Here is a 14190-nt window from a genome sequence, read left to right on the forward strand (position 1 = left end):
CCTTTATAAATTTTTACTTTGAAAAGTAACATTTGCCTTTTTAAAATCTGCAAAGAATGTGTGTTCCTTTTGAAAGCAACCTTTTCGGTGAATCCTTGATCAGGCTTCCCAGAGACGTTGACACTTTTAACAACTTTTAACAACAACTTTTAAAAACTTTAATGAGTTTTTTTCTTTTTTTTTTTTTTTCTATATGCTTTTTGCTGGTATGTTTTTGTTTGTTTATTTTTGCTACAAGTACAGTGCTGCAGGTTTCATAGTCTCTTCCTCCAAATCTGTCTGTGTCATTTTCTTGTTTTGATTTTGTGGTTGAGAGCATGATCTGATATTAAACTTTTGCTGCATAATTAAGAATAAACAGACCTTAGGGTTGAATCTTAGAAAATGACTGTTTATTCCCAAGAAATCATTCACATACCTTGGGAATTATTGGTAGAAATACTTTAATTTTTCACTCCTTACCTAGAAGCAGTTTTATTTAAGAAGATAATTGAGAAAAGGCTGTGAGAAACATTTTGAGTATCACCCAGAAAAATTTCAACCTGACTTGTAGTGTTTTCTGGTTTGCATTGTCTTTTCAATTAAAGTCTGTGGTAATATGTCTACTTTAGTGCAAGCCAACAGGGCCAAACTGATAACGTCCTTAAACACTGATTTCTTTTGGCTTAAGTTGGCAATTATCAGTGTGTAGACTAAACTGAGTTTTTCCTGGTGGCTCAGACGGTAAAAGTGTCTGCTTGCAATGCGGGAGACCCGGGTTCAATCCCTGGGTCGGGAAGATCCCCTGGATAAGGGCATGGCAACCTACTACAGTACTCTTGCCTGGAAAAGTCCATGGACGGAGGAGCCTCACAGGCTTCAGTCCATGGGGTCGCAAAGAGTCAGACACAACTGAGCGACTTCACTTCAGACTAAACTAAGGGAAAACCAAATGTGATTTAAAAAGCATCTTGAACACTTGAATTTGCAGAATTTCACATTTGGTAACATAGTCTTCCTTCTTCCTTTTACATTTTCAGCTTATTTTATTATTTTGGAAATAAAATTTCTGCTCTATCAGGAGTTACATATATAATACAATTTAATAATAATTTAGGTTATACATATTTATATATTGCATATTATGTACATATTCTGTTTCTCATTTTATCAGTAATATAAACGTACTAAGTTTTTGGTAGATGCATAGTTTATCTTTGTTACATGTTTTTTTAATGAGTCATACTATAATTTTAACACCTAATGGAAGGAAAACAGTATTTGTCCGCCCTCTTTTTGGTGGTAACTTAATAAGGGGGAGATGAAGAATGATATATACAACAGTCAGTTATCTTTCTTCTGAGTGTTACTAGCCCTGTATTTCATCTTGATCGTTTTGAAAATGAAAGAGATAGATGAAAGGTGAGAGATATTTTTTGAGTTCTGGTTAATAGAATATAGTAGAAAACAATGTTCAGATTTTTAGGATGTCAAATGTTGGTGGCAGAAGCCCTTTTTGTCTGGCTATATCATAGAATAAGATATTAATGGAGAATTTGTAACCTGATTCATATAATATCTGCTTCTGCTGCTAAGTCGCTTCAGTTGTGTCCAACTCTGTGTGACCCCATAGACGGCAGCCCACCAGGCTCCCCCTTCCCTGGGAAATCTAGGCTTTCACTTCTCAAATTAAGTTTCCATGTGCATAAGATCTTATTTGCTGAGCAATATAATTTTATACATAAAAATCAGATTTGGGATGATTAACATTTATTCTTATGTACAACCATTTTTCTGTATAAAGTTTCTGTCATTCCAAGAGCTGAATACATACTCTGTAATAGCACATAGACACTAAAACTCTGTTCACTCAGTATGTTGGGAAAGAAAGAAAACTGAAATGATAGATACTCCAATTTAAAATTGGAGCAGTTTCTCCAATGGAAGTATTATGCAAATCACAAATGCAAGCCACACATATAATTTTTTATTGCCACATTTAAAAAGAAAAACAGGTAGAAAGGTGGAATTAATTTTAATAATTTTTATTTAACCCAGAATATCCAAAATATTATCATTTCTAAATATATATAGTTAGTATAAAACATAGTGTGTGGAATATTCTGCATTCCTTTTTTTTTCTTTGAATTAGGTGTTTGAAACCTTGTGTGTATTTCAGTTATGGACTCAATTTGGATCACCCACATTTCAGTTTTCAGTAGCCACATGTGGCTGTTGCTGCTGCTAAGTTGCTTCAGTCGTGTCCGACTGACTCTCTGCGACCCCATAGACAGCAACCCATCAGGCTCCCGCATCCCTGGGATTCTCCAGGCAAGAACACTGGAGTGGGTTGCCATTTCTTTCTCCAATGCATGAAAGTGAAAAGTGAAAGTGAAGTAGTTCAGTTGTGTCTGACTCTTAGTGACCCCATGGAGGACCCCACTAGGCTCCTCCGCCCATGGGATTTTCCGGGCAAGAGTACTGGAGTGGGGTGCCATTGCCTTCTCCGCTACATGTGGCTAGTGACTACTATATTGGATAGCATAGTTTCAAAGTTACTAATAGGCTTTCCTTCATTTCTTTTTATTACTACTTCCTTTCAAATATTCAGGCATGTATAGAGCTGTAATCCCAAATCAGTACACATTTAATATACCCTCACAAAATTTCTGTCTCTTTAAATGAAACTTTATAATGTTAAATTGTAAACATGTTTTTCTTTACCTTTTTACATAATAAAATCTATGGCTCGTGAAGTAGGTAGGGAAAGATTGGATTTTCTAGTTTTTCTTCATTTTTTCCCCTCTGGAATGTGTTTCCTTCTAGAAAAAATGCAGTCACTTTGGAGATTAAAGTTTGCTGTTCTCCACTATGGCAAACTTCCAGATGCCTCTTTTAAAGGGCAGGTACTCTGTATATTGAGGCCAAGGTTTAATGAACTTTGAGTAAATAATATTCAAAATTTTTGTGAAATGTGATATGTACACTTTAAAGATTTCGTGTGCTTTTATTTTTTTAGGCTGGAGTCATTTATCTTGTTCTTAAATTATGCCAGATGTTTTTTATTTGAACATCACACAAAAGAAAGCCTCTGAGAAAGCGTTTAGAATCACATCTGTACTGCTAAAGTGTTTTCCATTTTCAATCACTGATACATGGGATTAAGTTCTTAATACTGAAAAACCATCATTTCAAATTATGATCCCAAATATCTTGGCACAGATGACTTGATTATCATGACATTTTGTATTTATTAGGCACCATGCTAATGCTGACGGTGACCATCTTATCTGCAGAGGTAAAAATGGTGGAGCCTGGTGTTGCCATCTTTTAAAGCAGTGTAAAATAATTCCTTGTAAACCATGAGATATTGTTTTGCTGGATCAGAATATGTTTCTTGAACTGTCTTAAAAGATTTCAAACATTTCTTAATAAAAACAATGTATTAAAAGCTCTAAGTAAAACCAAATATTTAAATATTGTAAAATCATTAAAAAAAAGTTTTAAAAAATGTTTCCTTAAAGGAAACAAAATGACTAAAGAATGTTATGGAGTCACTTGTGTTAGGATAAGTCAATAATTCTACATCTGATACAGCTTTCACTTTACGTTATTACTGTTTCTTTTTCAGCCCCTAGGAAACCAAGCCCTAAGTGTCCTCCAAACAGAAAGGGAGTCCGAGCAGGATTTCGCTCCCAGAGCCTCAGTAGGCAGCCATTTCCGAAAGATCCTTATCTTGTTACAAAACAGGTTCTTTCTGCAAGACTGCTAAAAATCAACGAATTGCAGAATGAAGTAACTGAACTCCAGGTCAAGTTAGCCGAGCTGCTAAAAGAAAATAAGGCTTTGAAAAGGCTTCAGTACAGGCAAGAAAAAGCCCTGAATAAATTTGAGGACACAGAAAACGAAATCTCACAACTTATTGCTCGTCATAACAATGAAATTACAGCCCTCAAAGACCGCTTAAGAAAATCTCAAGAGAAAGAACAGGCAAATGAAAAAAGGGCGAAAGAGACAGAAGGTGAACTACTTAAGACCAAAATGTCCTTACAGAAACTGAAAAAGATCTCTGAAGCTAAACACCTACCTGAACGAGTTGATTTAGCAAAGAAACTTGCTTCTGCAGAGTTAAAATTAGATGACACAGAGAGAAGAATTAAGGTAAAATTCCCACAGTTTCTAATTGTGCTGTTTTGTGTTATTTTTCATTGGGCATTTGATGTGCACTTTTAAGACTGCTTATTGCAGTTCAGCATTTGCTTGGAAATGAAATCTGATTTTTTTTTTTTAAGTATCTTTCTGAGTAAGAGATTAGGAAAAATTTAAGATTTTATCTTTAAGAGCAAGATGTGAAAGATTGTATACATTGATGGGCCACATGATAATAGATGTTTAATTCCCAAAATCTTAGCTATTTGGGGGAAATACACTGTTTGATTATGTGATTATTTCTTTAAAATTGAAAATGATACTATAAGAGCTATGCTAAGTCACTTAAGTTGTTTCCAACTCTGTGCGACCCCATAGACAGTAGCCCACCAGGCTCCCCCGTCTCTGGGATTCTCCAGGCAAGAACACTGGAGTGGGTTGCCATTTCCTTCTCCAATGCATGAAAGTGAAAAGTGAAAGGGAAGTCGCTCAGTCGTGTCCGACTCTTAGCGACCCCATGGATTGCAGCCTAACAGGCTCCTCCGTCCATGGGATTTTCCAAGCAAGAGTACTAGAGTGGGGTGCCATTGCCTTCTCCGACTATAAGAGCTATAGTATATAAAACTGACATTTGGGGCCATTGTGTAAGAAATGCCACATGAATAACTTCTGTTTTTATTTCTTTGAACATTTGTGAAAGATATATTTTGGGGCAGGGTGTGCTTCTACTCCCTCAAGTAAGACTTGATGTGAAAAGTGGGTGGAATGATGCTGAGTTAATAGTCTGAGAATATAGCAGATCTTACAAAAAAATTTTTTTTCTTGAAATTAAAGGAAAAGAGTACTACCCCATGACTGTTATATGGAGAACATATATTAGATGCTACCTGGTGTGTGTATATATATATATATAATCTGTTTAGAAAGTAAAGGTTGGGAAAAAGTATGAGAATAATGTTTGCTGTAAGAATTCTTTGAACAAGAGAGAGTCAGAACTATAAACTAGCTTCTCTGCAATGTATTAATTAGATGTTTTTAGTACCTGGTATATACATAGTACTTCTTAGTCTATATAATATACCAGACTCTATATACCAATGCCCTGCCCAAAGAGAGTGGCTTATTAAATAGAGTATATATCAGTGGCCAGAAAAAGAACTTAGCTTATTCTCAAAAATTAGCAACCATTAACTTTTGCTTCAGTATACAGAAGATATCTTATTGCATAGGTTCCACCAGTGATCAAGTCAAACTGCAGAGCAAACATATGAAAACTTACTTTGTAGGACCATTTACCTACCTATGTAGTGGGGTGAGGGTAGGGGATAGAAGCAACTATTGTCATGAATAGCTGACGTTTATTTTTAAAGGGAAGTACAAAATGTGACCATATGGATTTTAAAATTAGGAACCAAGAGCGCAGAAGGTTGATTATTAAGTATGGTTAAAAACAACCCACACCTCAGTGTGTATTTCTGTAAAACTAGAGAGAACATGGAATTGTAGTGCACACGCATGTACGCACACACCCCACACACGTATACTGCAGTTCTGTCTTATAGCCTGTTATGAAGGGGGTTGTTGGAATGATAGAGGAGGAAAGAAAGAGAAGGAAGAAAGGAAAACTTGAACAAATCTGTGGATTCTGTGTTGTAGATGGAGTTGAATTATGTGGCTACCCACTTGAGGGCATGAAAATCAGTCATCTGTGATAAGTGTGAAAGTATTAGTCAGTCAGTCACGTCCGACTCTTTGTGACCCCATGCTCTGTAGCCCTCCAAGGTCTTCCGACCACGGGATTCTCCAGGCAAGAATCCTGGAGTGGGTTGCCATTTCCTCCTCCACGGGATCTTCCTGACCAAAAGGGATTGAACCCGCATCTCCTGTGTCTCCTGCCTTGCAGGCAGATTCTTTACCCGCTGAGCCCTCAGGGAGGCTTCAGGTCTTTGAAATACTTACTGTATAGTGTTCTCAATACTTAGGTTTTTCTTACTGGAATAAAAAAAATTAATTGGTGTTAATTGTAGATTTACATGTATTTAAAAAAATTAGATCACATAGTCCCTCCATCCATTTTCCCCAGTGGTAACATATAGCATAAATAGACTATAATATGTTGTTGTTCGGTCACTTTTGCAACTCCATGGACTGTAGTGCACCAGGCTTCTCTGTCCATGGGATTATCCCAGATAAGAATATTGGAATCGGTTGTCATTTCCTTCTCCAAGGAATCTTCCTAACCCGGGGATTGAATCTGTGGCATCCACTGATCTGTTCACCATTTCTATAATTTTTTTAAGAATGTAATATAAACAGAATCTTCTAGTATTTAATCTTTCAAGGTTGGCAGATTTCATTTTTTCTCTTGAGCTCCATCAGAGCTGTTGCATGTATCAATAGTTCGTTCCTTTTTTATTCCCAAGTAGTAGTCCATGACATGGATATCAAGAGTGTTATGGTATATCCTGTTGAAGGAAATTTGGGTTGTTTCAAGTTTTAGTTATTAACTAATGAAGCTGCTGGCTTCTCTGGTGGCTCAGACAGTAAAGAGTCTGCCTGCAATTCAGGAGACCTGAGATGTCTCAAGACATTTCTGTGAGAAGAGAATGGCAATCCAATCCAGTATTCTTGCCTAGAGAAGTCCATGGACAGAGGAGCCTGGCAGGCTACAGTCCTTGGGTCTATGGCCATTCAGGAACAGGTTTTTGTGTGAACATTAGTTTTCATTTCTCTGGGTTATATGAATGAAAGTTCACTTGATGAATTGTTCGATAAGCACATTTGGTTTTGTAAGAAACTGCCATTTTCTGTTGTAAAGTAGTAGTACCATTTTACATTTTTACCAGCAATGCATAAGTGATTCACTTTCTCCACATCCTTGTCAGCATTTGATGTTACCGCTTTTTAAAATTCTAGCCGTTCCTATAGGTATGTAGCGATATCTCTTAGTGTTAATATTATTCCTAATGGCTTATGATGTTGAACATCTTTTTAAATGCTTATTTGCCATTAGTAGATCCTGTTCATTTGTTTGTTTTTTGCCTATATTTCTAATTGTTCTTTTACTGTTGATTTTCGATAGTTCTTTATATATAATAGATACAGGTTCTTCATCAGATACATGGTTTGCAAATATTTTCTCACTGTGTAGCTTGTCTTTTCATCCTCTTACAGAGTCAGAGAGTTTTTAAAATTGATGTGGTCCAATTTGTCAGATTTTTCTTTTATGGATTATCTTTTTGGGGTCAGGTCTAAGAATTCTTTGTCTATCCCTGTCAGCCTTTGCCTGTAGACCTAAAGATTTTCTACTATATTTTATCCCCAAACTTTACAGTTTTATGTTTTACTTTAAAGTTCATGATTCATGTTGAGCTGATTTTTATGTAAGTTGTGAGGTTTAGGTTGAAATGCATTTCTATTTTTTTTCCCTGCCTATGTAGTACCTAGTTGTTCTAGTACCATTCGTTGAAAAGGCTATTCTTCCTTCACTGAATTTGGCACCTTTGTCCAAAATCAGTTGGGCATATTTTTGTGGGTCTATTTCTGGATTCTTTAGTCTCTTCTTCTGATGTATATGTCTTTTCCTCTGCTGACACCACATTCTTTTCATTATAGACTACATCATAAACCTTATATATGTGATTATGGTAGAGTGATTCTGCTCATCTTATGCTTTGTTTTTAAAGTGACAGTTGCTCAGTCATGTCCAACTCTTTGCGATCCCATGGTCTATACAGTCCATGGAATTCTCTAGGCCAGAATACTGGAGTGGGTAGCCTTTCCCTTCTCCAGGGGATCTTCCCAACCCAGGAATGGAACTGGGGTCTCCCGCACTGCAGGCGGATTCTTTACCAGGTAGTTGTTCGTTTTTTTTTGTTTCATGCCTCATTCAGTTTTTCAGATTTTACTTAATCTTTTTTCTTCCCACCTCAGTACCACTGACTGTAAGGGTAAGGGAGGAGTCTAAGAACTATTGTGTTTCATTTTGCAAATGAACTAAAATCAGAGGGTGTCCTGAGCGTCCCTTGAAATTGCAGTAAAATCCTTGTAGCGCTGACTTTAAGTTTTATGCTATTCTCTGCTAAGGATGACTGGTGTTTTTTTGGTTTTGTTTGGTGTAGCCTAGTAGCTCAGATGGTAAACCATCCGCCTGCAATGCAGGAAATCCGGGTTCAATCTCTGGGTCGCGAAGATCCTCTGGCAGGAAATGGCAACCCACTCCAGTATTCTTACCTGGAGAGTTCCAAGGACAGAGGAGCCTGGCAGGCTACACAGTCCATGGAGTCTCAAAGAATCAGAAATAACTGAGCTACTAACACACAGTATTTTAAGAGTCCTTAAACTGGAACTTGTGACAGGCAGATTTGTTTATCTGTTTGTAGATTGCCTCATCCCGGAAGGGATTTTAAGCCACAATTCTTATTCCCCTTGTGTTGTATTTTCTTTTTAGGTGAGGAAAAAGAAAGCATTCTTCAAGGTTACCTCTAAATAGTTGAGCTGTGAAAAACTTATCTCTGCACCCTCTATAGGTTGTTTTCAGGTTTATTTTGTTAGTCGATGAAAGTGACAGAATGCATAGTCTAAGTATAGAGCATAGTCTTAAGTAACTTAAGAGTACAGTGGCTTAGAAGTAGATAGATGGTTAGACAGAACCAAAAAAAGTATGAGTTGGGACAGTCACCCATGGGAGTTGCTTCTTGCCAACCTTGTGTGATGTGGTCTGCTGGGTCCTCGGCCATATGTATACTTGGGATAAAGAGCTGCTTGACAGGGTTAAATTTGTTAAATTTAAAATTGGTTAAATTTGAACTCTGTCCAAAAGGGCAGACAGCTAAATCAGGCTGCATGTTTATTTCTTTATTTACAGTTGGCTGTATACCTTCATTTTGGCTTTTACTTCAGTAAGATTGTTGAATAGAGTCCTGTCAAAGTATCAGCCCCATTTAAATATATTTATTTTCATATTAATAGTTATATTATTAATATTTAAATACTGCAACAAACTGTAAAAAGCTGCAAAAAAAAAAACTGTTAAGGTGCTAACATTTATGGCAGTAAAATATTAATAGGTATATAATGCAGCAATTCTCAAAGTTTTTGTTTTGAAGACTCTTTTATACTCTTAAAAATTATTTCACACCCCCCAATACCACAGGAGTTTTGTTTATGTGGGTATATCTATTGATATTTACCATATTAGAAATTAAAATTGAGAACATTTTTAAATGTTTCTTAATTTATTTAAAATTAATAAAAACTTACTACATGGTATCATAAAATCTTTTAATGAAAAACATCTATTCTCTAAACCAAAATAAATTGGGTCAAGAGTGGCATCATTTTATATGTTCACAAATTTCTTCAGTGTTAGGCTTAATAGAGGACAGCTGGGTCCTCATAGCTGCTTCCACATTCAGTCTGCTTCGATATGTTGTTGTGGTTGATAAATACAAGAAAATTCAGCCTCACACAGATGTCTATAGGAGTTAGAAAATAGAAGAATATTTAAAAGCTTTTCAGATTAACTGGATATTCTTTTATACTATATTAAAACTTGGTAAGTGGTATTCTCAAAGGTTTGTTGCAATGTGGAATCTAAAATCATATCAAAGAACTTTTCATACTCTATCGCATTAAAATCCCTTGGTCTTCTACTTTGAATGAATGTTTTATCCATGAATGATTTTGTATTACCATACATTACTCATTTGGAAAATGTTCATTTGTTGCATTAAGCAATAAATGTTGACGTTTCATTCGTTATGATACATTCATGATGGTGAGTGAAAATAGCAAGCAATATTGTATCATAAAGTAGTTCTGACCTTGCAGACTCCTGAAAGTGTCTCAGATCTTTAGGGTCCCTGAACCACTCTTTGAGAATCACTGATTGAATATCAGTGGTTCATTGTTATCAGCTTCATTAGCAGTTTCCCCAGTTTGCAGTTTCTATTAATGACTGCCCAACTGCACTGTTGTTCACTGGACCTGGAACTGGTCTCCAGTAGGGGCTGAAGACACCAGTTCTCTCCCATCCCTTGTAAGAAAGACTTACAGTGGAGGTTGCTTTCCTGATCTAAGGATGTGGTAGAGATGAGTCAGAGCCACGATCAACTCTGTCATAAAGCAGATACCAAGAGTTGCTAGCTATTGTAAGTATCCTTAGTCACTAAATGGGAAATTATCTACTAAGCTTTATGAAAAGATCATAAGTGTTAATAGCATGTACATAATTATTACAAGTACTCCAGTAAACTGTAGGGCACACATTTTTAATACATTAAAAAATCCAGCTCTGTTTTAACATTAAATTGGCACAGAGTGAATAACCTTGTCAGAAAAATATAATCAAACTATTAAGTAGGCTTTCTCTCCCTTTTAAGAAATTTCTAAAGATTTGGGGAAATGATTTGAGTAGCCTGAATATCATAGCACTCTCAAAGAAAGTTTGAATAGACTTCTTTCTCTTCTGTTAGTTTTTCTTACAAAAAACTGGCATTCAGATTCCTTTCACCTGAAAGCTGCCTTCAAGTAGGTATTTGTTTCTTGTTGATAAAATAATAATATCGTCCTCCACTGGAAATCCGTTTCAGAAGAAAGAATTGATTCAGCCTTGTCTTCCCTACCCTTCCTACTTTATTCAGAATGAGAACTGAGCTGTGCAATGTTGGCCAGGTAGATTCCTTTTTCTGAATCTTTCCCTGCCATTTAGGTCTCTGCTCTAAATGTTTTTCTGCTCTTTTACTTCCCCATTCCCCACCCCCACGCCCTGAAACTCAAATCCAGAAGGCATGTTTGCCTCACCTACCTGCTTTGTGTCTTAATAAAAGAATTAAGTTAACTAAGACAGAGTAATAGAAGTCAAACCAGGAGTTCAGCTCGATTCTTCCCCTGCTGTATTGCTGTGAGCCCTCTTAATGCTCAGACTTCGGTTGCTTCATTTGTGGAATTAAATGATTCTGAGGCCACTCTCAGGTCTGAAAGCTGATGAGTCTAAATAATATTTTTAAACTTTTCATGTGTCAAAAGGTTTTAATATGGTAAACCATATTTATTTAAAAAATTATCCTTATGTCTATTACTGAATGTTGCAGAAATGAAACATTTCTAATGTTGAAAAAAGGAACTGATTTATTACAATTTATTTATTGTAAAATAAATATTTATTGAGATCCTGTTAATTTTTTATTGCAGAATAATTTAAGAAATTGGCTAGATTTTGTTATTTACAAGTTTCTTTTTTTTATCATTTTTGGTAGACAAAGATTTACAATGAAATTATAGGATCTGTGATTGAAGCGCAAAGTTTAAACCATTACAGAAAGTAAATTTTGTAGTGTTCTTAAAACTGCCCATTTAGATAGAACAATTATTATAGGAATTTCAAGTTAATATTTAAAATCATAACTGTCTACTGAAAAAATAATAGAAGCACTAAAAAAGGCCTGAAAGTTCAAATAATACAGAGAGGTGTGTAATGCTATGCTATCCTTTGTAACCCTCTTCCCAAGAAGTAATGCACATGGTTATATATGTGTATATTTTTTACTCTCTAACTACAAGTGAAGGTGTACCATACACATTGCTTCATGTTTTTTTCACTGAAAATGTATTTTGGTGCTCTTTACATATCCTTGTGGATATATGTGTAATATATATATGTGTGTACACTCACATACACATATATTAAATCTGCCTCACTTTTATTTTCTGTTTTTCCGGTTTTATTGGGGTGCAGTTTGACATATGTATACGTTTAATGTGTTCAGCATAAAGATTTGACATAAATATTGCAAAGATATTCCTGCAACAAGTTTAAATCTCCATCACCTCATATAGATACAGTGAAAAGAAAAAGCAAAAAAAGAACTTTTTTTTTGGTAATGAGAACTCTCTGGTTGCTCTGTTAAACAACTTTCATATATATTCTACAGCAATGTTACCTTTAGTCCTCATCCTATATATACATCAAATGCCTAGTACTTTTTAAGTAGAAGTTTGTACCTTTTGACTACTTTCATCCGATTCTCCTCACTACCCCTACCCCCTGCCAAGTCCACCACCGCTACTGGTAACCACAAATCTGACCTCTTTTCTCTATGAGTTTCTTTTTCTAAAGATTATTACATACACACACATACACACCCCTCACAACTTCTTTATCCACTGATGAATAATGGACATCAGTGGACACTTAGGTTATTTTCATGTCTTGGATATTATAAATATATGCTGCTATAAACATGAGAATGCACATATCTTTTTGAGTTAGTATTTTAATTTCCTTGAGCTATATTCCCAGAAACGGAATTGCTGTATCATATAATAGTTCTATTTTTAATTTTTTGAGGATCCTCCATCCTTTATCCCATAGTGGCTATACTCGTTTACAATCCTACTACCCATCGTTCTAATGGGTATGAGGTGTTAACTCATTGCGGTTTTGATTTGCGTTTCTCTAGTGATTAGTCATGTTGAACATGTACTTTTGGCCTTTCGTATATTTTCTTTGGAAAAATGTCTATTCAGGTCTTTTGCCCATCTTTTACTTTGGTTATTTGTGTCTTTTGTTAACCAGTTGAATGAGTTCTTTATGTATTTTGGATATTAACCTCTTAGTACAAATAATTTTTTCCGCATTCTGTAGGTTTTCTTTTCACTTAATGGTTGTTTCCTTTGCTGTACAGAAGCTTTGTAGTTTGATGGACTGTCACTTATCTGTTGTTGCTTGTGCTTAGGTGTCATATCCAAAAAAAGTCATTGCCAAGACCTATATTGAGGAGCTCACTTTCAGTGTTTTCTTCTAAGGGTTTCATGGTTTCACATCTTACATTTTTTAATCCATTTCAGATTGACTTTTGTGAGGCATAAGATAGGGGTCTAGTTTCATTCTTCTATATGTGATTAGTTAATTATCTCAGGACCATTTGTTGAATAGGCTATGTTTTCTCCACGGAATGTTTTTGACTCCCTTGTCAAATGTTAGTTTTGACTTTATATGTGTGGATTTATTTCTGGCTCAAAACTGTTCCATTGATTCTTTGTTTTTATGCCACGGCCATACTGTTTTAATTACTGTGTGATTATGTGCATCCTCAGTTATGTCTGACTCTTCGTGACCCACTAGGACTGTAACCCACCAGCCTCCTCTGTCCATGGGATTTCCCAGGCAAGAATGTTGGAGTAGGTTGCCATTTATTTAGGGGATCTTCCTGACCCAGGAATTGAACCTAAGTCTCTTGTGGCTCCTGCATTGTCTGGTAGATTCTTTACCACTGAGCCACCTGGGAAGCCCCTTTAATTACTATATAGTATTAGCTTGAAGTCAGGAATGTGTGATGCCTCCTGCTTATTGTTGTTCTTCTTGAGGATTGCTTTGGGTAATAGGGGTTTTTTGCCATTCAATATAAAATTTAAGATTGTTTCTTTCTGCTTTTGTTTAAAAAAATGCCATTAGGTACAGCAAAAACTAATACAACATTGTAAATCAGATATACTTCAAATAAAAAAGATAATTTTAAAAATAGCATTGGAATCTTAATAGTGATTGCATTGAATCTGTAGATGGCTTTGGAAGTGTGGACATTTTAGCAATATTCTTCCAATCCATGAACACTGTATACCTTCCATTTACTTATGTCTTCTTTGATTTCTTTATTAGTATCTTGTATCTTTCAGAGTAGAAGTTTTTTTAATTTCCTTGGTTAACTTTATTGCTAAGTATATTATTGTTTTGATGCTGTTGTAAATGGGATTGTTTTCTTTCTTTTTCAGATAATTTTTTTTTTGCAGTTTTACAGTTCTTTTTATTTATCAAAGTGCTTTCACATTTACTATATTAAATATTTTACTCTCAATTTTTAAATAATGATTTTTTTATACCTTATACATATGTACATAATTAAAATTTTCTTTCCACTGAAGAAAAGCCAACCAAATATCCACAAACTCTTTTAACAGGTTTTTTTTTTAACCATTGTTTTTCAGATGTTGCTCCTTTGATTAACTCCTGTCTCTCTGCCTCTACTTTCCCTTGGTTTATCCTCTGGAAAAATGCTACTT

The 14190-nt window shown here is 35.4% G+C and overlaps 1 protein-coding gene across 1 annotated transcript in view; it reads left to right on the forward strand.

Annotated features, from left to right (window-relative positions):
• Positions 1-14190, forward strand: part of LCA5 (Leber congenital amaurosis 5) — a 57645-nt gene that overhangs the window by 16955 nt on the left and 26500 nt on the right. Inside the window, exon 3 of the mRNA XM_010855240.1 lies at positions 3611-4140. Within this exon, the coding sequence (XP_010853542.1) occupies positions 3611-4140 (530 nt within the window). The remainder of the gene's footprint in view (positions 1-3610; positions 4141-14190) is intronic.

The sequence above is a fragment of the Bison bison genome, unplaced genomic scaffold (genome assembly GCF_000754665.1).
Source record: "Bison bison bison isolate TAMUID 2011002044 unplaced genomic scaffold, Bison_UMD1.0 scf7180017864362, whole genome shotgun sequence".
NCBI lineage: Eukaryota > Metazoa > Chordata > Mammalia > Artiodactyla > Bovidae > Bison > Bison bison.